This window comes from Falco punctatus (assembly GCF_963210335.1).
Source record: "Falco punctatus genome assembly, contig: scaffold_25, whole genome shotgun sequence".
Taxonomy (NCBI): domain Eukaryota; kingdom Metazoa; phylum Chordata; class Aves; order Falconiformes; family Falconidae; genus Falco; species Falco punctatus.
The window spans coordinates 2,453,775-2,477,347 of NW_027660064.1; the positions used below are offsets into that span (position 1 = coordinate 2,453,775).

Below are 23,573 nucleotides of genomic sequence, written 5' to 3' on the forward strand. Positions count from 1 at the left end.
GGTCTCTGGTGCTTTGCCCTGTGACAGAGCTGGGGCTTTGTTGGGGGGCTTGTTTTCCCCCGGTACTTCGGCTGTGCCTAAGGGATGCACCAGCGTGTGGTTCCTGGGGGCCTGGGCAAGGATGCTGGGCGTGTGGGTGCCACGCACCAGGGCAGCAGCCTCAGCGCTGTTAAAACTCCTGCATTTAATGCAAAGGGGTGGTGGCTCCTGGCACGTGTCCTTGGTGCTGGCAGGACCTGCAGGGACCTCGGGCCTTCCGATCACCGTTCTGGGGTGTCTGTCCTGCTGGTGGTGGCTCTCGCACAGCCTGAGCTGGCAAGGTCACGTCATCCTGCCTGAATCTTCACGTGCGGTTTGCAGAAGCCGTGTGATTTCTGGCTCCTCTATTTTGGGAGGTGGGTGTGGGGAGTGGTGTGAAGCTGTGTCCTTAGGAGGCTCAGAAACCAAGAGACAGGCTGAGATGATTTTTTTTCCTAATGTCTCAGCGGTTTGGATGGTGGGTGGCACAAGGCTGTCCTGGCCCTAGCAGGAAGGACTCTTCTCTCCCTGCTGTCAGTGTGCCTGTGCTGCCATTGAATCCCCCCTGTTAATACCTGGATCCATTTTGTCTCATCTGACGGGTGGTCAGGTTGGGTGAGATGGACGCAGGGGGGTTAACACCTTGCTGTCAGCCCCTCCAGCCCCAGGCTGACCTGCTTATGTCAGGAGGCTCCTCATCTCCACTCCAGTGTGCTGGTGGAGGCACTTCCGCAGCCCTTTGGCCCCTCTGCTTTGGGGCTGGTGCCTTCTGCAGGTGGAGGAGCCGCTCTCTGCTCCTTGCCTTCATCCCTGCGTTCACAGCCTTGCTCTGAAAGTGCTGGAGGCTGCCCAGAAGGTCCCGATTCTGAGAAAGGGTTACCTCAAGCCTGGGCTGATGCCGAACATCTCATCATCTTGCCCTTCTTTCCCAGGACCAACCCCCTTCAGTGCCAGGAAGATGTCGTGTCCTTGGGGTCAGCTTTCTGTTGACATCTCGGGTTCCTCACTCCCTTCCTTTTCATGTGATGCTCATTGTTGTTCTTTTTGACTTTCCCCCACTGGAAAGAGTCCCTGGCTGTGCTGCTTCACGCTTCTCTGCAGCAGGACTTGCTAATCACATCATCTCCCAGCACTGGGTCCCGGAGGGCTTCTACTTTAGAGGGAAAAATACTGTTGTTGTCTAGGCACCACGGTCTGGTGAAGTTGCCTCAAACCATTCTGTAGAACTAGAGGTACCTTAATAAATGATTATGGCTTTTCCATCTTGGGGGTTTCCCTCTCCTCGGGAGCTGTTACTAAGCCGCATTATTTATCACGAGCCACTCTAAGAGCTGCGGTTTCATTTCCTCACCATGTGCATCGTAGCGAGCGGTTCTGGGACAGCTGCCGCGATGACGGCCGGACCCAGGCGCCCAACGGGTGCGTGGGCTGGTGCGTGGCTGGAGGGTGTTGAGGTGCTCCTCTTGGTGGCCTGACACTGTGGGCATCTCCCCTGCCGCCAGGGAAAGGTAGCGTGCAGCTGCAGGCTGCCCAAAAGCACCACTGTCCCAGCTGAGCTGGATTTATCTCATCCTTACGGAGCTGCCCAAGTCAGCGGCCGCTGGAGGTGTCGGGCAGTTTGGTCGCCCGTCAGGGCCCCCCAACATGCACCCGGGTGCCTGGGCTGAGAGGAGCAGGGGTTGCGTGGGTGGGACCGTAGGTGGGCGATGCGCTGCAGGGCTGAGCGAGCGCCTTCATCCCCTCCAGCCCTGGTTTGTTCTTCCCCACGGATGGTGCCGAGCTGTCGCTCGGGGTCCCCGTGGCGTCCCAGCAGCAGGCGGAGGGAGGGCTGTCAGGGGCTCACCTGGGCGAAGCCGTGTTCTTGCATGTCGCTGTAGGGAGGGCAAGTCAGGCGGGATCTCTTCCAGGTTGTGAAGAGCAGAGCCTGTAATCCAGAAACGAAAACCAGCCTTAGATACTAAAGACAAATCTTTGTTTGAAGCCCGTGGTTCAAGGCACTGAATTCCCAGCTGTAAAAAATGTGCCGTGTTTGACTGCGGGGGGAACGTTTACGAATAGGAACAGCGGCAGGTAGGCATGGCCCGAGCGCGTCCCTCCACGTGGCGTTGGAAATCCAAGCAGAGCTACTGTGAGCACCTGCTGCAATTTCATACAGGGACCATAGTTGGAGTCATTTGGGAATTCTGAAAACGTTAACCCATACGCTTTTTACTGGCTGCTGTTGCTCAAAGGATAAACTCGGCTCTGTTTGCAAAATGAGCGGTTGAACTGCTTTGCTGAACCGTTTGTCAAATTTGTCCTCCAACAGTTTGTGTTTAGAAAATGCTGGGGAGGTAATGATGGCATCAGGACGTGCCACACCGGTTAGAAGCTCGTTTCAGCAGAGCTGCAGCCTTTTTGGCGCGAGGTGCGGTTTGAGCTGCTGTTTTGCAGCCAGGGAGTACCTGCGGCACGGCAGGGAGCTGAATCTCGGTGTCGCGATTGGAATAGATTGATTAAAAATGACCAGCGTTTCCTTCCCCAAAGCACTAATCGCGGCTGCTTTGGTGCTCATCAGGGATCAATGGGCTGTTTAATTGTGAGTCTCTGCCTGGAGCTGCTTGGCGTGTCTTCCCGTGTTCCTTGCGTGTGCGAAGGTGTCCCGTGCTGGGCTCGTGCTGGCTCCGTCGGGGTTCAGGCACAGCAGGCGGCGGGCTCCGTCCCTGCTCCTGCCATCGCCACTGCTGGTCCTGACCCGCAGCTGTGCGTAACCGCCCAGGGGAAAATTCAGGGTGAATACCTAGAAGAGCTGAAAACCTCCTTGCGGCACTGGGTCTGTGCTGGCTCATCACCATCCAGATCTGCCCCTTTGTGTCTCAGTCCCACCTTTTTGTGCAGTTTGTCCTTTTGTCTCCCTGCAAGGTGTTCACCTCTGATATCTGCAGTTCCTCATTGCAAGCAGTTGCCACTGCTGGACCGGCGTTGTCCCTGGGCAGCCCCCAGCATTGACCTGCTGCATCCTGGTTCTGGAGCTGCCAGGTCGGATCCATTCCTGGGCTGGCGGCACCAGTGCCCACCCAGGGGCCACGTCCTGCCAAGGAACTGCTTCTCCAGGTCTTCCTCCCTCCTGCTGCAGCTTCATGATTGAAGTTACGGTTTCTTCCAGGTTCAGCCCTCCAGCACCTAAACCTTTCATCAAACCCCAGCCACCAAAGGAGGAGGGAGCCTGCTCGGAGCACTCGGCATCTGCAGAGAGCAGTGTCACTGATGGATGCATAGAGGAGCCAGCTGAAGCCCTGGGAGCAGTGGGGGATCCTGCCCAAGAGCCAGCAGATGCAGAGGACTCCCTGGAAGCAAAGGTAGATTTTCTTGTACACTCACTGTTTTGCGTTGCCTCCCCCAGCTTGCCACCAAAAAGCCGTGCTGGTGCCAGCGTCCCTTTTTTGCTGCCCTGCTGCCATGTGCCTTGAGAGTGGGCTGGGCAGCAGGGCCAGCAGCTGGACACGGGGCTTATGGGGAGGGACAAGTAGGGTAGTGTTGTTTGGAGAAGCCCATTCAGGTCCTCCTGACCTATGGTGAGGTTGGGGTTTTTTGGTTGGGTTTTTTTTGCACTGTGAAAGGAGGGGTTTTACCTGCACCGTGATGTGGAGGCTTCCAGTTCCCTTCCTCTGTCAAGCCCTGCCCAGTACTGGTCTCCATGTGCCACCTTCTCAGCCCCAGCTAGAGCCACCCGTTGTCACGTCTCTGCCTTCGCCCGAGCCCTGGTATTGCAGCGATGGCCACAGAGCTGCCTTTTTATAAATGGAGACTTGACAAAGTCGCTGTCTTTTCCTCTTAGTATGGAAAACAGCCTTTGGTCTGCTGACCTTCCTGGTGAGCCTCGGTGCTTTGGAGCTTGGCCTCGGTGCTAGTGGGAGCTGATGGCGCCTTTTGCATCACGTGGGACAGAGGCTGCTCCTGGGGCAATAAAAAAGGATATAGGAGAGCACAGGAGGTTCTGAAAGTGCCGGAGTTGGTGTTAAGTTCAAGGAGGGGGGTCGCACCTGCTGACATCTAAATATCAGTGGTTTTAATGTTGTAGCTCTGCACGTGTTTTCTGAATCAGGAAAAAGGATACCCGGTAGGCATAAAGAATAGCGCGGCTGAATGTTTTCAGATAGAAGCATGAAATCATTTTCGTGCCCTGCTTTGTTGCCATGTATGCACAGATAAAGCAGGGAAATTCAAGGGGATATGGCTAGGTAGGATCCAAAATTGCTTCAAAGGATACATCTGGGTTGCAGCGTTGTCTTCTGCTTGTGTCACTGTATCAAGGCAATGCCCATGTAGCCTTCCTGGGGAGGTGGGAGACCATAAGCCTGGGAAAGATGTGGGTTAGCGTCTTTGGGAATATGCCCTTGGCAAAGCTTTGCAGGCTGGAAGATGTGGAGACAACAGAAAGAGCACTGAGATGTGAGAAGGCTCAGCCCTCCCCAGTGCTTTATCTCCTTGGAGAGATGTAGCCTCTGGTTAGGTCTGAGGATGTGCTGTACATACCCTGCCCATGTCAGAGCCCCAGCGCAAAGCCCTCCTTCATGTTACCGAAGCAGCAGGTATTCTTAAACTTCAAGAGCAATCACAAAGCCCTTGCTTATAAATAGGGGTCAGAAGCCCAGGGACGAGGTTCCGTTTAAAGGATGGCACCTCTGAGGTTAAACACCAGCCCTCAGCTGCTGCAAGACAGAAAAACATCTCAGCTGCCTTTTTCAGGATGGTGTTATTCGAGAGAAATGGCGATCCTCAGCCCTCCAGCACTGATGAGTGCACAAGGGGAAAGCTAAGCACCACCTGAAATGGGACAGCTGTGCCAAGGACTTCTGAAGTCCTTATTTCCCATTTTTGACACTTCTCGCTTGCAGCTGCATTCCTATTATTGTCATGGAGAACCTGAGCTGTCCAGGGGTGGGGTGTTTGGTGCGTTTCTTGGGCAGGAGTGAGCAAAGCTGGGGTGGCATGAGGGTGCAACGTGCCCTCGAGGTCCCTGCCAGGACAGGGTGCTGGGAGCACCCCGCTTCCTCGTGCAAGCCGGTGGGTCCGAGCCCGCCTGCCGGTGTGACACGGGCTCCACCTGCACCTCGTGTCTCATCTGCACGGGTCTTGGACCCACACTCGGCTAATGGCACAGGCGTCCCCGTACTTGGTGTGTGCCTGTGTCCCATCTTAGCTGCTCTTGGCTCGATGAGGCGGTGGAGCCTGCAGCACAGTGATCCCCCTCAGCCCAGCCAGCTGTCTCCTGTAGCCCATGGTGCTTGTTTTCCAGCTGCTGCCGTCCGCTGCTGTGGAGCTGGAAAGTCGGAGGCCAGTGAGGACCCAGGAAAGGATGCGGTTTGTGGAGGTGGAGCCCCTCCCCTCGGGACCGGAGGAGGTAAGTGGGCATCTGTCTCACTTCCCCGCTGGGCTCCCAGCGTGGCAAGCAGTTACGTAGCCCCCGCTGCCACTGGTGGCCCTCGGTGCTGCTCACGGAGTGGCCTCGCATCCCTCCCAGCACGTTGCGCAGCGCTGCTGAAGCAACCGGCCATGTAGGGCTGACCGAGGGTCCTGCCTGTGCAGCGCCTGTGGAGGGTGTTATTCGTCTTGTTACTCATCAGGTGCTCGGTAGGAAATTTTTGCAGTAGCTTTTGCGAGAGCAGTGTGCGGGTCGGAGAGAGAGTGAAAAGTGTCAGGAGTCAGACGAGCTGGGCTGGAGTCCACCCCCAGCTCCAAGGGCTCTCATCTCCAAGTCTTGTGTTTTTCTGAAGGCAGTAAAAAGTGTTTTTAAAGGCAAGTTCTTCAGCTGAGAGAATGTCTTGCTGCCAGGAGACATCCCAAATTAATTTAGTGTATTAATACATTAATTAGTATGGGAGAAGATTTTTCCCAGGGTCTCTCCCACCGGTAAGTGGAATGGATGCAGAATGAGATTAGGGTGATCTCGCCTGTGATGAAGAGGCCCCTCCAGCCACATCTGTACTTTGCTCCAAGCCACGGCTGCTCTACTGCATCAATTTCCACGCTCGACATCTCCATCTCTCCTCCCCTGCCTCCAGGTTTTTGATGTCCTGCCACTGTACGGCGTGCTGCCGCCGGGCAAGAGCCAGCGCGTCACATTCACCTTCGTTGGCCGCACAAACATTGCTGCCCGTGTCACGGCGCTGTGCAGTGTGGAGGGAGGCCCGACCTACGAGATTGCGCTGAGTGGGGAGGCTTCGCTCATCAACTACTTCCTTGACGTGACGGAGATCGACTGCGGGCTGCAGGTACCGCACGCTTCTCTTGGCAGAGGTCCTTGTCTTGGAACTGTCGCCGGCGCGTTGCTGCCCACCTAGGTCTAGGGCGCTCTTCCCTTCCCAGCTACTCTGTTGGCTCTGTCGCTTGGAAGTACTGCCTTTGGGTGATACGTTCTGCATCAGAGTTGTTTTTTAATGGCCATCTCTACCCCCCCAATAGTTGGGATTTCCTCCTCTTCAAGGTCACGAGCGCTGCCTCCCGGGACAGGCAAGGACCCTGTGGTGATCTCCAAAGGGACATGTCCCCAGGACCCTCATCCGCCCATCCGTTCCTAAAGCCTGAGGTCCAAGGAGATGCTTTCTTTTAATGCTCTTGATTAACCAACAAAATAAACTGGGGAGGAAGTTAACTTGGGCTTCCAGTCACTGCAGCTGGAGAGAATGTCCCAGAACAATTGGCACTTCTTTTCAGTTAAAATCCCCACAGACCCTTCCAGCTGTTGGCCCTGTTTGGCTGTTGCCCTGTCTGTCTCTACTTTTGCTTCTGTTTTGCTTGCAAATACTTGTATGCAGGTGCCTCTTATTCTGAAATGCCTCGATGCCTCCTCTTTTGTTTCAGCTGGCTGTTAGGTGACACCTTAAAGAGCAGAGGGCTTGTGTCCCCTGGTTTATTTATTACTGCACCTCTACGTGCTGCCGTCAATAGTGTTCCTGCGTAGGGCTAAGGGGTACCCTGTGGCTGGGGGTCGCCCAGGTTAACCCAGGACACCGCAGTGCCTGTACCTCCCCTGCGCTCCCTGCTTCTGCGCTGTGTTCATGTGCTTTCAAGCCAGGGAAAAGGGAAGGAGACTCCCAGCAGCAGACCTGCGTCTGTAACTTCCCGCTCCTCTGTCTTCTCTCCAGCTGTTTAACAAAGTCAAGGAAGCGGAGGTCACCCTGCAGAACAGAGGGAAGGTGGGATTCACCTACGTGGTGCTCGGCTCCAGCGCAGCCGCTGCGGACAGCCCTCCGCTTGGCGTGCCCCTGGCCGTGCCCAGCATGGTGAGTAGCACAAGTGATTCACCCTGGCCAGGCTGCCCAGGAGAGGGTTATAGGGAAAAAAGGTGGTGGGGCAGGTGGAAAAAAAGAAAAGGAAGACAGAGCCACAAAACCGGCACGGAGAGCCAGGGCTGTAAGCAACTGCTGCTGGGTGGCAGAGAAGGTCGAGCAAGCGCGGTCCTACTAGAGCCCCTTCATGGCCTTTGCTGGTGGGTGGCTCTGGCATCCTGCAGCAGCCGCCGGCGGGAGGCACGAGGGCTTTGGTAGCTCTTTGGACCCCGAGTGCTGAGCTCTGTGGTTGTGCCGACACTGGAGCCAGACGGTGCAGGCTCTTGTGAGGGTCACCTTCCCCAGGTTGTGTGGTCAAGCAGGACGTACTCCCTGTCCCTGCCTGTAAGAAACCCCACCTGCCCCCTGCCAGCACTAAGCAGGACTGAAATACTGTCTTGCCTGGGCATGAAGCTGCTTTGCCAGAAATTTTAGCAGCCCTTGTATTGGTCCCTCCTCCAGCTTTGCTGCTTCGCAGCAGTTTTGTGGGGCAGCGAGGGGGTCAGGGAGGTTCGGGGCTGGAACAGCCAGGAGAGGAGTTTGCAGCATCCCGGCGCCCCAGCTTCTTAGTCCTGCGTGGCTGTCTTTGAGCTGAAGCAGCGTTCCTATCTTTGTCCCTTTTTGCAAGGGGAAGAGGAAGCCAAATGGCTTTCACATTGTTTTCATGCCCGTCTCCTACAAGGGATGACACACTGATGCCCTCTTCCCGCGGGCTTCCGAAGACGCAGCTCTGCTTGGACTCGTGCAGCCAGCTGCTGCAGCAGCAGCGTGGGTGCTGGCAGCTTGGCAGGGCTCACCTTTGCTGCAGCTGCGCTGTGCGCTGGAGTACGGGCTCAGGGGACCAAGTGGCAGGAGCTGTCCCGCTCAGCGGCTTCCCCTGCAGCGTGCAGGGGAGCGGGGAGCCGAGGGTCCAGCCCAGCGTGCAGAGGGCGAGCCCAAGGCGTCTGCGTCTGTGCCCGGTCACCCAGAGCCATGCTGCTGTCTGCTTCCATGTGCTCTCAGTGTGGCTGGTGTGAGCCCAGCCTGAGGCTTGGAGAGCCTTTCTGGAAGCCCAGGGAGGAGATGTCCTTCCCAGCAACACCTTCTTCCCTAGAATTTGTCCTGGTCTGCTCCTGCATTTCCAGAGATGTATGTTTGCAGGTCGCTGTGAGTCTGGATGGGCTCACGCACCCCTGGTGTAACCACGCAGGCAGGAGATGTTTGGTTGGGATGATGAATGAGTCAGGCCCTTCAGCAGCAGCCTGGCAACTGCTGACGTGCAGTGTGAGGAGCTGCTGGCCCTGCTGAGGGCATGGGCCTTAGCTCGTCTTCCGCAGCAGCTGGTAAAAGAGCTTTTCTTTATTCAGTCTGGCTCTTGCTAGCAGAGGGTAAGCACTGTGAGCAGCAGAGCTGCGCTCCCGCTGAGCAAAGGGCGGTCTGTGCTGTGGGAATGCAGCCTTACGAGCCCTCTGAAGGACATACTGCACCCTGGTGTAGGAGGCTCGAGCTTTTAGGATACGAGAAAGCTAGAAGGCCGTGTTGTCTGACGTTTTCTTCCATAGGAGAAGCTGTTTTCTCTTCTCAGTGTGCCTATCGCCTGAGCCGTCCCCCCACCAAACGCTCTTTGGTGCATTCCCTCTCTTGTCTCCCATGCCCTGCAGGGTTACATTGGACCTGGCAAGGAGCAAGTGCTCAAAGTCTGTTACCTGCCAGGAGTGCCTGGAGTCTTCTGCAGGGCTTTGCAGATTCAAGTGGGTCACCTGGAACCAGCAAGCATCACCCTGAGAGGAGAAGGGACCCTTCCCAGGATCTGCTTGGACCTGCCCAGGAACATCAGCGGTGAGCACTGCCTCTCTGCTCCACGGGAAGGTCCCCTGGCTTTTTCCCCATGTCATATGCCCACAGGGCAGCTCACCCCCACCCCCACCGAGCCTGGAGGTTTCAGGGCTGTCAGAGCAACACTCAACCCTCGGGTTGCTTCCTGGGTCTCTAGCAGGTGAGCCCATGTGGGCTTTGCCCCAGGAACCACCCTGCAGAGCTTGCCAGCATATCTGTCGGAGGCCTGGGAAGGTGGCGGCTGGGCAGAAAAGCTTGGGGAAGCTGTAACGCGGGCTGGCAGGGATGTTGGCAGGGTTGGATTTGCCATCGCGTTGCAGGGGATGGGATGCTCCTCTGTAGGGGGGAAGGTGGGTGGTAGTGAACGTCAGGATTCAGAGAGGAGCAGCAGCATCCACTTCCCATAGATTTCTCAAGGAGTTTGTTTCTGGGAGAGGCCAGCATCAGGGGAGTGGGGCTTCCCAGCTTAAGTGGGATTGGCACGGCGTCCACGCTTCTATTTGTGGATCGCTTCTTCCTCCAGGAAATGCAAAATACGAGAAGGTCCTCAAAGAGGCCAAAGAGAAGATGGCAAAGGACAGCCAGAGAGCTGAAGCAGTTGCTCTGGGGGAGGCTGCAGCCGCGGAGCCACCCAGGGACGACGCGGACACCGCGGTGAGAAGCCCCATTTGGCATGTGCCACCCTGCCCCTGTGTCACTCGAGCCCTGGGCACCCCGCAGCAGGCTTCCTGGGGCCCTGCTGGCACTTGGGACCTCCCTGCCCGCACCTGGCCACGAGCATGTGTCAGCTCAGTGCTGCCCCAGGGGCTGCCCAGCTCTGGCTGTTGTCCCTCCAGCAGATGCACCAGCTCCCCGACTGCCTCAGGGAGAGCTCCTGAAGGCCATGCTCAAGTGACTGAGTTCCCGGCACTTTGAAGGAGCTGCGGGTCGTGTCTGAGGGGTTTGTTGCTCACGACCCAGCTTACCAGCAGCAGCCTGACTGCGCCCTGGGGCTGTGCTGTCAGCGGTCATCTCCAAGAGGCATCAGCTTTCTCGTGGTTCCCTTTCCAAGAGAGCTGCTGTCCAAGCTGCTCTGGCACTGGTTGGGGGCAGGCAAATACTCGGAGCTCTGGAAGGTTCCTGGCCTGCCTGTCTGTTTGTCTGGCCAGATCAGCTTTAATGACAGTGACTGGGCAGGCGAAGGTGCTGGAGTCTGTTTCCCTTGAGATCAGGTCTTGACTAAGGGAGCAGGAGGTGTCACAGACGCTGAGCAGCGAGGCAGAGGGACTCCATCGCCCCTCTCAACAAGATCAGGGTGGGATCCTCTCTCAGAGACAAGCCTGTGCCTTGGGCAGGACCTTTGCTAACCAGCCGCTCTCTTTCCTTGCCTCAGTGGGACACGCAGCTGCAGCTGCAGGTGGAGCAGTTGCTGATAGAGGAACATGCCCTGGAGCAGCAGAAAGCTCTCAGCTCCGGCCCCCCAGAGGAAGCGGCCTTTGACCAGCATGCTCGTCGGAGGCTTCTCAAGTTAGTAGAGACTCCAGGTGCCCCGAGGGTGACACCCAGCAGTGCACCCCTGCTCCCGAGAGCTCCTGGTGTCTGCAGAGCTGGCAGTAGCTGGGCACTGCAGAAAGGGTCTGACCCTGGTAGCTTTGACGTGCTCCTTGTGAGCAGCCGAGTGTCCTCACTTCATAGTGCCACCCTGGGGTGCTCAGCTCCCCACAGATGCTGGGTTCTGCTCTTAGTGCTGAGGGGGTCCAGTGCAGACCGTCCAGCCCCTCCAGACAGCACAGACACCGTCCCTGCTGACCAGCTCTGAAAGAGGCAACTCAAAGCTGGCATCTTTGTTCCAACTAACAGGCCACGCTAAGCAAAGCCAGCAGGGAATCGCACGGGCTGAGAAACCCTAAAGCAGGGGGTGTAGATGCTGGTGGGACCGTAGGGCTTGCCTGGGTGACTTGGTCCTTCCCTCTGCTCCTTCCTGATGAGGCAGGGGCACGGTAGGCTCCAGTTCAGGAAGAAAATGCTCTGCAAAACAGACCACTTATGCGCTTTCCCGAGTGGGATTGCTCTGGAGAAGGAGCTGCCCTTGAACGCTGTCGGTGCCGATTCCTGCCTTTCCCGGGGCTGCTCTGGGGACAGACCTGGCTGCAGAGCGGGGAAGATTGCCTGTGCAGGCAAATCTCATTGCAAGGTCCTGAAGCGATTTCAGGCTTGGGCTGTACACCAGGTTAGCAGTTCCACTGAGGCCAGTGGAGGTCTGGTGGACTTAGCCACAGTGGCTCTTTGTAGCCGAGGAGCTGCGACCAGTTAAACACAATTTTGTGTTGAGGTCCCAATGGTAGCTGATAAAACCTAGGACCTGCACCCTCCATGACTTACCGAAGTGTTACTACCAGGTGGTCAGGCCTTGGCTTTCACAGGCTTGAGCTGGGTTTTTACAGCAGCAAATACCCACTTTATTTGTGTCTTCTGTCCACCTGGAGATGTAGCCGGGCTGTGGTTTAAGGAATGTCTCTCTTCCTTTCAGAGTTCAGCTGCCTGAGTACATCCTGGACTTTGGCTGTGTCATTCCTGGTACCGTCCGCACGCACCTTGTGAAGATCACCAACCCCGGGCGGTTGCCTGTGTCCTTCCTCGCTGATAGGCGTGCCTTGTGTGGCACAGGTAACCAGTGCTGGAGGGACTTCCCGTGGGCTTGACAGATGAGCTTAAGTCACTGGGTGTGTGGGGGCGTGTTGCGTGCCTGTTTGTACAGCTTTTTTCTTCCTGACTGCCCCCTGCTCGGTGCTTTAGAGCCTGAATTCTCCTGGACAGCAGTGCCCAGAGACCTGGTCTGCCTGGGACTGCCCTGACACCTCATTTCAGGGACTAGGTGGGCTGATCACCTTGGTCACCTCTCATCATCTTCTGCTCTTGGCTACCATGAGTGACAGCCGAGGTTTTGTGCTCTCTGTGGGCTCGTGTTGCAAACGGACGGGACCCTTTGTGGTTTGGAAGTGCTTTGTTTAGACTTCATGATGTCATAGCCCTTCAGTTGAGCCTTTATTGAGAAAAGAGCCTGTGAGATCCTCTGGTGTATCAAAACAGGCTTCCACGACAGGCCCTGAGGCAAGGCTGTGTCCCATCAAACGGTGACTTGCTGTGTCTGAGGGGTGGTCAGGTGTCTTCTCTAAGTTGTTGTCCAGGGAACACCGCAGCATGGGGGAATCTTCGTTGGAAATTCTCCTTCGGGGAGGTCTGTGCATCCTTCCCTGAGATGCCCAAGGAAGGAATTGCTGAAGCTCAGCCTGATGGGTTTCATTTTTACCATGTGGACCTTGGATTCTGGCTGCGAAAACGCTTTCTCCTTGGGCGGTGACAAGGGAGAAAGAGCAGCAGGCTTCTCCGGGGATACAAGGGGGTCTTTCGCAGAGCTGCCAGCCAGGACGCCCGCGTGGCCTTAACGTGCTTGTGACACACAAGCGACATGAGATGTATCTCAGCTGCTTTATTTTCATCTGTTCAAGGTTTCAGTGTGGATCTGGACCATGTGAAGTGCCTGCCCTGCTGCAAGACTAAGACCTTCAGAGTGCGCTTTGACCCACAAAGCGCCAACCTGCCACTGGGAGAGGTGGACGTGCTCCTGCCCATCAAGGTACCACCTTTTGGGGCAGGCAGCAGGCTGGACACAGCAGCAGATGTCACCTGGTCTCTCAGCTGGATGTTCTGTCCTTCACTAGGTAGCAGGTGGCCCCACGTTCCATGTCCGCCTCCGTGCCGACGTGACTGTGCCGTCCCTCTGCCTCTCCAGGGACAGGCTGGAGTTCTCCGCGGTCCAGTGTGGGCAGTGCCGGGAAGAAACTGTCCAGCTCCACAATCAGCTCCAGGTCCCCTGTCAATGGTTCGTCACCGTGCACGAGCCTGTTAAGGTAAAGCACAGACAAGGTGTGACACGTAACTTCTTGGTTGGGTTTTCTTTGCCTCTCTTGCCCTTTCTGCCCCCGTGGCTGCCTGGGCGCTTGGGCTACAGCTTGGCTGAGGAAGCTTCTGAGGGTACGGGGCAAGGCTGCTTCGCCTGGACCTGTTCGTTAGCTGATGCTTCACTTCTCTGCCATCTTCACCCATTCCTCCTCCTCTGAGGACAGTGCCTCCCCATCTGCCTGCCCTGCCTACACATCTTTGCTCCCGTTTATGGTGCCACCAGGTTATGGTGGCCACGTCTGGTTTGGACGTGGGTGCTCTTCGCACCGTGACAGTATCTCAGAGCACGGCAGGAACCAAGAGTCTGTCCCCACAAAGGCCACCTCACACGCCTGGTTTCTGTGCCCAGGTGGACAAATGCTTGTCAGCGAGCATGCGTCGGAAGCTGCTGCAGGAGTTGGAAGCCAAGCCCCGTGTCTTTGAGGCACTGCCCTCGGCCGGAACCCTCGCTCCCGGACAGCGATGCAACATGCGAGTCAGGTTTTCACCCGTGGAAGAGGTGAGATTGGCAGGTGTCACCCCGCGGAGGTCTGGCAGGGCAGTGTGGAAATGAGAGCCCAGCGCAGGGGATGAGGTCTGGCCTCCGCATGGAGCTTTCTGCCAGCCCCGTACCCGCTGTGCCCCAGTTTCCCCTGTAGCGCGCACTTCTGAGAAGCGCTTTGGAATCCCCACGGGGAGTTGCACAGGGAGCATCCAGGCTCGGCGGTGTGGCTCCCTCTCGGCACATGGAGGAGATCCACCTGTCTCCCCTCACCTTCCACCTCGTGTGGGCATATCTGCAGGCTGCAACGCCCCGGCGCAGAGCAGCTGGCATGCTCGCGGGGGACAACCCTGGAAGGGCCAACCTGGGCTAATCCTGCTGCCGGTACCAGCAGACAAAACAGCCGCCAGACACCTTCCTGGGCACGGCGGGACTGTCACCTGTAGCGGTACACTGCCAGCAGTCCCTGTGGCTCTGGCCCAACCTGCCTGCGTGTTCCCACGCGGTCTGGGAGTCAGCTTAAGTGATGGAGCATTCCCAAAGGCAGTTTGCATGTGGCCACAGTGACTTGGAAGCTGGCAGTGTGTGACAGCATGGACACAAGTGCTTCCATGCCTGGGAACAGTCCCAGGGACGGTATAATTGCTAGTAGGGATGCCACCAGCTTGTGTTGGGCTTTGGCCAGAGCCAAACGCTGAGCAGAGAAGATGACCCTTATTTCTAGCCAGCGAGAGCTCATCTGCCTCTTGCGTGGCTGGTGTTTGCCTGATGCAGCAGTGCCACAGCTGTGTCTGGGCAGCGTAACCCCGAGGACCTTTCTCATGAGCGCTGTGCTCCCTCGTGACTGGGTGAAAACGTGTGGCAGACTGTTTCAGATCTGACACCAAACAGCCAGTTACACCTCACCCAGGATCCATCCCAGTTACCTGGAGCCAGCATGCAGGTGCTGCAGCCTCTGCTATAATTAAATACCTGTTTTCCATTCACCTTAGAGGTACCGATGACACCGCTGACCTTGGGGCAAGGGTTGAATTCCAGGCCCTTGTCACCTGGGACTTAGCGCAGGACCTTTCTGTGCTTCTCTCTTTTCAGAAGTCCTACAGAAGGAGGCTGAAGATTAACATTTGCCAGAGCAGCCAGCACCTCCAGCTGCAGGTCTCGGGACAAGGTCTGGAGCCGCAGCTGGAGTTCAGCCCCCCAGTGCTTGAGCTGGGACCGGTGCTGCCATACAGCCATGGGGCGGAGGGGACAGTGGTGGTGAAGAACCCGTGCGAGTTTCCCATCGAGTTTTACTCGCTGGAGTTTGACCAGCAGTACCTTGAGGAGGAGCAGGTGAGCGGGAAGGTCTGGTCCCCGTGTGCGTGCTGCCGTAGCTTCACAGTGCTGTGGTGGCATTCCCGGGCTTGCGCCAGGGAGATGGAGGCAGTCCCCAGGGCACAGCCTGGTGGCACTTGAGGGGCAGCCAGCCCTGCTGCCAGGCCGAGGGGGGTGCTTGGGTAGTCCGTGCTGGGAGGAAGGCATGGGGGAGAAGACTGGTTGGCTGGGCAGTGTGTTCGTGTGGTCAAGAAACCCCTCCTGTATGTGGTTTCTCGTCCCTCCGCGCACAGGTCCTGCGCATGCTGAACGACTACGACAGCCGCAACACCTTGTTGCTGCCTCTGCGTGGCCCGGGTGAGAAGCTGCCCCCAGAGGTGCTGGAGTACTCTCAGGACCAGAAGGGGCTGCAGGATGATCAAGCAAAGCCCAAGACTGGGGACCCAGCGGACCAGGACAAGGGTGAGGGTTTGGCATGGTCTGTCCTGAGTGTGGACACAGCAGGGAGTCCAGGCTGCGTGCCCCGAGTTCTCCATGACCTCATTCTCCACGGAAAGCCCGTGCTTTTAGCAGCCGCCTGTTCCCCAGCTTGGTGGAGGAATTGCTAGGTGAAAACCTGTGGCTTGTAAGACGCATCCTCTCGCAGCTCTGAGTGCAGCTAAAGCAAGCTCATATCTTACTGCCACACACTGGGGAAATCATCAGGGTGTCCCCTTGTGTCCCTCAGCCACAAAGAGCAGGCTCAGATGAGTTCTTCAGCCTGTAGGACCAAGTCTAATATAACGAGCTGGTTTAGATTTGTTCCTTCGCGGCAACACAAGCACAAGCTCAGAATACCCCTGGGCAGGCTCCTCGGTGCCTTGGGAGTCTCCCTCCTTAGGAGAGTTTTGCTTTTGCTTGTGGCCCTGCAAAGTGGGAATGGCCAAGAGCAGGTTGCCATTCCTTCCCCACGTCCTTCCTCCTCGGCCAGCTCTGAAGGTGCCTGGCACCTGTCAGATGGGGGCAGAAAGCACTCCGCTGGGGTTGTTGGCAGCACCTCACCCCGTAGCTCGGTCGTTCCCCCCTCCCTTTTCGATGAAAGCCAGTCCAACAGGGTGAATTCAGAATCCGAATGTGAGGAAGAGGAGGAGGAAGGTGTTAAGGAAAGACGCGGGACGGGTGGTAACCCGAAGCTCTTCACCTATTTTGTCCGTTGTGGCAAAAGGGCCCCAGCGGTGGACTTCAGTGCCACCTCCATTGCTTCACTGCAGCCTGGTGCCATCTCCCTCGGGACTGTTCCCAATGCCCAGTTGCACCTGTCACCCCCCTTAGGCACCAGGACCCGGGACCAAACTCCCATGAGGACCGTGGGGAGGGTTCATGGAAGATGTGGCCCAGGCCTCCTGGGTGTTGCCAGATGCTCTTTCCTCCTCCTGCCACCCCACTTACTGTGCTCTGAACAGGCCCCTTCGCCAGCAGCTGGATCTGCGCGAGCCTCGAGGACGGGCACGATGAGATCTGGGCTGTGACATTGCTTGCAGCAGTCTCCTCTCCCAGGGTCTGAGGGGATGGGGAGGGCGATCAGGGTCCCAGGGAGGCAGGAGGCTGACTTTTCTACCTGGTTCTACACAGCAGAGCACCAGCAGAGCACCAGCAGCAGCAAGGAGGCTGCAGGAGAGCTGGCCGACAGCCCTGTCCGTAGGGCCATCGCCCGCCACCTGGGCATCGATATCTCTGCCGAACGGCGCACAGGCGGAAGCCGCAGAGGGATCGTCATCATCGTCCATGGGGCACCTCGGACAGGTACGTGAGCTGTTGGCTGCAAGGAGAGCGGGAAGCAGGAGAGACTTATCCTGGTGGGCCGTGGTGCTTGGTCGGCCAGTTGAAGCGAAGCGAGGCAAGCCACAGCTCTGCTGGTCCGTGAAACGGTCCCAGGCCTCTGCCTAGCTGGTGCCAGTGGTGTGGCTCATCTTGTGTCCCTATAGCTAGGCTCTTGTCCCCCCAGATGGGGTGGCCATGTCCCTCTTGCTGCATGGGACCACATTGCCTGGTGCCCGTGTTTCCTCATGGGAGCAGCCCCTAGCCCATGCTGACCCCCAGACTGCGCCCAGCTGGCACCCACCAGCACAGGGTAGCGAACGGTGGTGGTGGGCCAGGGCTCGAAACAATGTCCTGGCCCAGGGCTGAGGTCACACCACAAGGGACAAAGTCCTGGGCTGAACCGGAGGTGGAGGCGATCCACCTGGCTCTGGAGTTCAGCGCTTCTGACCGTGCTGAAGCTGCCTCCCTCGTGGTGTCCCCTAAAGGGACATGTGCTTTCTGAACGTCCTTGAAACCTGCAAAGCCTCTGGGGGGGCTTTCCAGAGCCTGTCGCTGAGAATGCTTCACCTGCAAATGTCACCAAGCCGCCTTCCTCTCTCTCTCAAGGAAAGACAGCGGCAGCGGTCGCCCTGTCCAAATATTACGGCGCTGCCTGCTTGTCCATCGACGCCGTGGTGACAGAAGCCATCTCTGACGGGAGCAGCGGGGCAGGGCTCCGTGCCCGGGAGCTGTGCATCAGGGCTGCCGCTGAGCAGAGCCACAAGGAGACAGAGGATGAGGGTAAGGAGGAACACTGGGCGCAGAGCGGCGCTTTGGAAACCCACCATGGCCACCTGCTTCTGCTTGCTCCAGAGGAGTTTGGCAGCCCTTGGGTCTCTTGGGGAGCACGGGTGCAAGCGTGTAGAAATGCAGAGCCATTTCATAACACAGCTCGGGTGAATAAGAAGCTCTGTTTTGAGGGGTCAGACAAAGGCATTTTTACTGCCTCTGGGCTTCTTGACACACGTTCCTTTTTCTGGGAGTGGTGAAGCACACCCATACCTTTCTCAGAGCTTTATAAACACATTTTCTCCGAGCTGAATCCAGCTTGCTCCCTGTGGCCATCAGGCAGAACTGCTGCCCGCTTGAACAAGGAATAACCCTCCGAAGTGGCTCATTAAGCTCTAGGTGACTGACTGTGAGTGTGGCTTCACAGACATGAGAGGAAGGGAAGAATAACCTCTTGGAGGAGTTTTGGATGAGACGCACTGCAGATGAGCTCTTTTTCTCTGGAAATGTATTTTTTTTTCCCCCTATACTGACACTGTCAGGTTGCGGAGCTGGCACGTGCTGTGCTGTGCTCCATGTGAGACTGGAGACTTTGGGGAAACTTTCTTGGGCAGTTGTTGCCCTGAGCTCTGCAGGGTGAGGCCAGACGCTGGCCTTGGCAGGGGACGTTTTACATTGCTCAGCTTTGAACCTGGGTGGTTGGGAGCTGGTGGAAGGGAAAAGGCTCTGGGTGCCAGGTGGGGTTATCCCAGGCAGAGGGTTTAGCTTCCATGGAGATGGGTGATGCTGCTGGGGCAGGGCTGCCCGTTACAGTCTCCACGGGAGAAGGCAGGATGGGTGCAAGGTAGGAAAATGATGGTGCTGGGGGACGAATCTTTGGCTTGATCCATAGGGGAGCTGCTGTGCAAAGTGTCACCTGTGTGCATGTTTATTAAGGAGGGACACGGGGCTGTGCACGACAAACTCTCTGGCCTTTCCGTCCTCTCTCAGCTTTATCGTGCTAGTAAGGGAAGCAGGGCAGGAGCTGCTTCTGGAGAGCAGCGCTGCTAGTGCCCAGCAGGCTGGGGGACAAGTGTTGTGTCCCTGCCAGGGGTGGAAGGTGCCTGCTTGCTCCCCGCAGCACCCATCGCCAGCCCCGCTGAGCCATCTGTCCCCTCTGCAGGTCACAATGCAGATGTCTCTCTCAGCGTGCAGTGCCGCGCCAAGGCCGGGCACAGCTCAGCGCTGCGCCAGTCCAGCTCTGAGGAGGACGGCAGCCTGCAGTCCCCGAGTTCCCAAAGGCCGGTGAGCACTGCAGCAAGCAAGAGGAAGCCGCATGGCCGTGCATCCCAATCCCGGGAACAGCATCGAAGGGATTCGACAAGCTGCCAGGTGAAGCGTGATCTGCGCTGGGTAATGCCTGGGTCCTTTCTGTTGCATCTGAGAAGCGAAGGGGCTGCTTAGAGTGGGGGCTGGTGTGTGGGTGTGTGGTGCAGAGCGCCAGCTGGGCATGCTTGGGGTGGGAACAAACCCCTGTGCTCTGGCAGAAATCTCGACTGGGCCTCAACAGTTTGTTGGCAAAGTGCAGTCCTGGCTAATGTGGCCGCAGGCAGTGGGCAAAGCTGCGGGATGCTGTGCCGGGGGCTTGCAAGCCACGGGATGTGTCCTCCAGGGTTGTCCCCTGGAGCTGCTGGCCTGCAGGGTTGGTTCGAGCCTCCCGCTAGTGGGAAACCCTGGCTGCAAGCCCAGCAGTTGGAACTGTTCAGGGGTTACCCAAGTGGTTTGGTTTACTTGTGGCGTTCAACATTGCAGGGCTCCTCCATTTCTCATCTCCACCCTCCCCTTCCCTGCGTCCCTGCGCAGCGATGGCTGAGCATCGGTGGCAGCACAGAGGGAGGGCTGGGCTGTCTGAGCTGCGTGCTGCCCGAGGACTTGCTGGTGGCCATCCTCTCCGAAAGGCTCCAGGTACGTGGGGTGGGGTGGGGGCAGATGCTGCGTTCCTGCTCCGGAGAGACAGGCAGCGAGGCAGTTTGGAGAGGAGGTCTGTATCTGCTCTCGGAGGAGCCCCGAGCTGCACGCAGGGATCCTTGGGGGAAGCTGCAGATGCCCCAAGGTGGCAGAACGTGGGGAAAGATCAGAGCTTGTCTGGGCCGATGCGCTGGACACAACAATGGCTGGTGTCCTTTGACATCTGCTGACAGTGGACATTTACTGACTGGCTGAGAGCCCCGTGTGTGCCACAGCTGGCTAGAAAAGCTGTTCCTTTTCAACTTTATTCGCAGCTGAGTGACTGCTACCAGGGCGTGGTGTTTGATGGCCTGGAAACCCTCTTTGCGCACAACATGGCATCTGCTCTCCTCTGCCTGCTCAAAGCTGTTGGAAATCGGCCTCACATCTATGTCGTGAACCTGTTCCAGGATTATGTGTCCTTTAAAGCCAGGGAGACAGCTGCAAAAGAGCAGGAAGGTGAGACTTTTCATCTCCGCACCTCTCAAATCTTCCCTGTCAAGCACTCAGCCTTATCTGTGTGTATCTGGGTTACCAGCAGGGCTTGTAAGAAGTGCTCTTATTAATCCTTCCACCTTCTGCCTGGGTGTAGCCAGCGCTCAGCTCACAGTTGCTTAAAATGCAGCAGAGCAGAGCTGAGGCTGTGAAGACTTCCCTTGGTCTCTACTGTGAAAGCCTGGGCACAAGTGCCAGCTGTTGTGGCTCAGAACCGAAGCAGCAGCAGCAGCTGCCCGCCACGCTGGTGCGCAGGAGCCAGGCAAGGCGCGGGAACTCACCGTGAACTGTTGATAGTTCAGGGGCTGATCTGAATTTTGGAGCAGGGCTGTGAGCTCCCCAGCACCTCCTGGCAGGATGATCGGCTGGCTCGGGACACAGCTGTGAATCCTGGCAGCTCACCCCCAACAGCAAGCTCTGCTAATGGTTTCTCCTCTGGCCTTGGCTGAAGGACGGGAGCAGGAAGAAGCTGCCCGCAGGGAGAGAGAACGTCTCTGGGAGATGGACGAGGATGAGTATGATGCCCTCACTGCGGAGCAGAAAATTCAGCTTCATAACCAGATACGCCAAGTCCAGCGCGAGAGGAGGCAGAGGTCTGTGCGCCTGTAACTCCCCAGGAGGGTGCCCCTGCAGGGTTTTCCTGCTCCGGAGACCTCGGTTGAGCTCAGAGGGGTCACGGAGCGAAGGCCCGAAAGGGTCTGCTCCAGGCGGGCAGTTCCACCCCCAGGTTCCCAGCAGAGGAAGGCCCTTCCTCCCGGGAGAGAACATCTTCTCTCCAGCTGAGCGGGGAGCCCGCGGGTTTAGACGGTGGCTGCCGGCACCTGGGCTCTGGGCTTGCCTGGCCGCTGCTCCTTAGAAGTGTCTCTAAGTTAATTACGTTGATTCTCATCTTCACCCCCTTCTTCCCCACACCAGAGGGGTTGTGGTGTGGCTTGGTGTGAGGCACAGCCGTGCTGGCTTGGTTTAGATCCCAGTCCTGCCGTAGGGGAAGTCCTTGCTGATCTCCCAGGTTTTTCCTTCCTGAGCGACACCGGCCATAGAAGCCGGTGGCTCTTGGGCTCACCCTCAGCTGCAGCAGCAGGTCAGCCTGGGAGAAGCTCTGATCCAGCAAAGCAGCCCAGGAGGGGAGGCCGCAGGGGTTGAGGAGGATGCACAGGCTAAGTCCGAAACTGGGAGGGGGACCCGCTTAAAGCGAGCGTGTGTTTCCGCACTTCGTTCAGCCCAGGCTGACCTTATGAAGCAAGGCTGAGGTTTGGCTGGCCCTGGAGGTCCCCTCCCACCTCTCCTCACTTGGGATATTCCCAGCCTCCCCAGGCTGAGGGAGGTCCACAGAGATGGCCTAACGGTTCTGCCTGGCCTCAGGGTCAGGGAATGAAGTGCAGGACCAGCTGGGATGGCGGCAAGCCCAGACTTCTGGTGGTGACTCTCGGGCGTGTTTTCTGTTTGGCTTGCTGAAGGGAGATGGAGCAGCTAGCTCGAGAGCTTGAGGAAAAGCGTCGGCAGGAGCTGGAACGCTTGAAGGAGGAAGAGCTGAAGAATTCTGAGCAGGGGAAGAGAAAGACTGGAAAAGACCAAGAGAATGCTTTGAGGAGGGAAAGCCGGCCTGGTGTCAAGCAGGTGCGTGGTTGTTTACAGAGATGACTGAAAGCCCTGGGGACCTTCCTACGGAGCTGCGCTGTGCCTCAGGGAGCCCCACGCAGTGCTGGGGACGAGCACCTGGCAGGAGCAACATGTGGGGCTGCGCTGGGAAACAACCACCGGGGTCTGATCGTGCTGCTGCTGCACCGGGGTGTCTTCCCATGGGTTTGCTGCTAGAGCTGCTCTACTAAGATCATGCTGCCTTTGAGTCCTGGCTTCATGTAACTCCACATATTGACTACTGAAGCCCTAGGTAGTTTTAGTCCAGCGTTTCTTCCCACTCTGCCTGTGACTTACACCTGTGAGCCATGATCTGTCTAGGATGTGGGGTCTTTTCCTACATGTCTGGCAGGAGATGCCCCCAGGCCTTAGGTATTCATTAGCAGGCAGACTTTGCAAAGAAGCAGGCAGACTTTGCAAAGAATCAGCCAGCCACAGGGATGCTCAGCGCACCAGAAATGAACCCAGAGGACTGCACGGGAGTAAGGAGGTGTCTTAAGTTCTCTGCTTGGTTTGGGAACCTGTTCTGTTCCTCAGCTGGTTTGCAGGACCCCTCATCAGTCTGACACTGAAGAGTTTGGTTTGTTGAGCTAAACTGGGTACCAGCTATGTTCTGAACTGGGATTTATAGGGTGCCTAGCACAGGTCTCGAGCGAGGTTTGGGGTGCTATTGTAAAGATCATTGCTGCCCTACAGCACCTGAGTCAGTGCTTTGAAATGCTCCCTGCTTTTTTTGCTCTTCCTGCCCAGGGCATGAACAGTCCCACCAGCAACACCAACACATCCAACAGCCAGAGGTCGGAGGTCACCAAGGGGGTGGTCAAGACACGATCTGTAAGGAAGCGCCTGGGCTCTGTTGCACGCTGCACAAAGGAAGATGAGCAAAAGCAGAGCAAGGTCACCCTGATGGATGCCCACCTGGCAGCGGCTGCACACCCCACAGACCTGGAAGAGGGGGAAACAAAAAATGAGGCCCAGAGTGACAGCGAGAACTTGGCCCTGAGGTTTAATATCTACGAGACGTCGCAGAGGGATGTTGCGCGTATTTTGGCATCCTGGGACAGGGTTCAGGGTATCCTGCTGTTCCCCCTGAACCACGAGGACGCACGGCACCCAGCAGAAGAGCAGCCCCAGCACTCATCCAGCCCCAGGAGCTGGAGGGACAGAGAGAAGGAGCATCAGGAGAGGCTGGAGAAAGAGCATCTGGCAAAACTGAAGGCTCTTGAGGATGCCAGAATACCTCAGCTGGAAGGGGAAGGTGCAAAAGGGTCAGCCAGAGGCCAGGGTGTCGGGGTGCCCTGCTTGGACATCCAGGTGCTGGGCTCAGAAGATATGACTAGGAAGATCCTGGAGAGCAGCGAGCTGCCAGCGGCAGAGCAGGTAGAGCCCTGTGAGGCTCGGAGGCTGAGCCTACCGTGCTCCTGGGCCCCGGTCCAGGCCACCGATGATGTTCCACAATGGCTCCGCAGCAGCCCCATGGCTGGGGGAGGTTCTCACCATCCCTCAGGTGGGTGGGAAGCAGGAGTGCTCTCTGTACAAGCATCCCGTCTGTTGAGAGAATTTCCCAGCCTGGAAATCATTGCAAATGGTCCCAGGGCAGGGCAGCTCAGGTTTCCTTCAGCTGAGTCACTCCGGGGAGAGGTTTCTCTCGAGGTCCCACTTGTAGGTCCTGGCACTGCTCTGGAGCCTGCCCACTCCACTGGGCATGAAGAAGCGCTGTGCCCCATATAAATAAAGCCCCACCACATTGCCGAAAGCTCCGTGCCTTTAAGGAGTGAGTGTGAGGATGAAGGTGACAGGGGTACAAACAGGGTTTTCTCTTACGCTTTAGGTCCTGGATAGCCTTGGACTGGGTCCCTCCGGGCTTCCCATTCCCCCTACTGCTTTCTACTCCGTGATCCACTACCCGGCAGAGCGGATGGCCCCTGCAGCAGGAGAAGCCCTCAAGCACTTTGTCTTTGTTGTGCCAGAAGGCGCCACTGCAGAAGAAGACAAGAATGCTGCCG

At 57.4% G+C, this 23,573-nt stretch overlaps 1 protein-coding gene across 1 annotated transcript in view; it reads left to right on the forward strand.

Moving 5' to 3' along the window:
* Nucleotides 1-23,573, forward strand: part of LOC308058135 (hydrocephalus-inducing protein homolog) — a 101,641-nt gene that overhangs the window by 60,911 nt on the left and 17,157 nt on the right. The window contains exons 23-47 of the mRNA XM_080412122.1: nt 3,164-3,356; nt 5,297-5,401; nt 6,063-6,272; nt 7,146-7,283; nt 8,969-9,146; nt 9,667-9,797; nt 10,516-10,649; nt 11,653-11,789; nt 12,311-12,479; nt 12,588-12,759; nt 12,845-13,033; nt 13,435-13,584; nt 14,659-14,898; nt 15,174-15,472; nt 15,962-16,226; nt 16,401-16,662; nt 17,287-17,460; nt 18,611-18,819; nt 19,240-19,392; nt 19,710-19,893; nt 20,381-20,522; nt 21,387-21,553; nt 21,958-22,049; nt 22,174-22,947; nt 23,399-23,572. Coding sequence (XP_080268248.1) covers nt 3,164-3,356; nt 5,297-5,401; nt 6,063-6,272; nt 7,146-7,283; nt 8,969-9,146; nt 9,667-9,797; nt 10,516-10,649; nt 11,653-11,789; nt 12,311-12,479; nt 12,588-12,759; nt 12,845-13,033; nt 13,435-13,584; nt 14,659-14,898; nt 15,174-15,472; nt 15,962-16,226; nt 16,401-16,662; nt 17,287-17,460; nt 18,611-18,819; nt 19,240-19,392; nt 19,710-19,893; nt 20,381-20,522; nt 21,387-21,553; nt 21,958-22,049; nt 22,174-22,947; nt 23,399-23,572 — 5,041 coding nt within the window. The remainder of the gene's footprint in view (nt 1-3,163; nt 3,357-5,296; nt 5,402-6,062; nt 6,273-7,145; nt 7,284-8,968; nt 9,147-9,666; nt 9,798-10,515; nt 10,650-11,652; nt 11,790-12,310; nt 12,480-12,587; nt 12,760-12,844; nt 13,034-13,434; nt 13,585-14,658; nt 14,899-15,173; nt 15,473-15,961; nt 16,227-16,400; nt 16,663-17,286; nt 17,461-18,610; nt 18,820-19,239; nt 19,393-19,709; nt 19,894-20,380; nt 20,523-21,386; nt 21,554-21,957; nt 22,050-22,173; nt 22,948-23,398; nt 23,573) is intronic.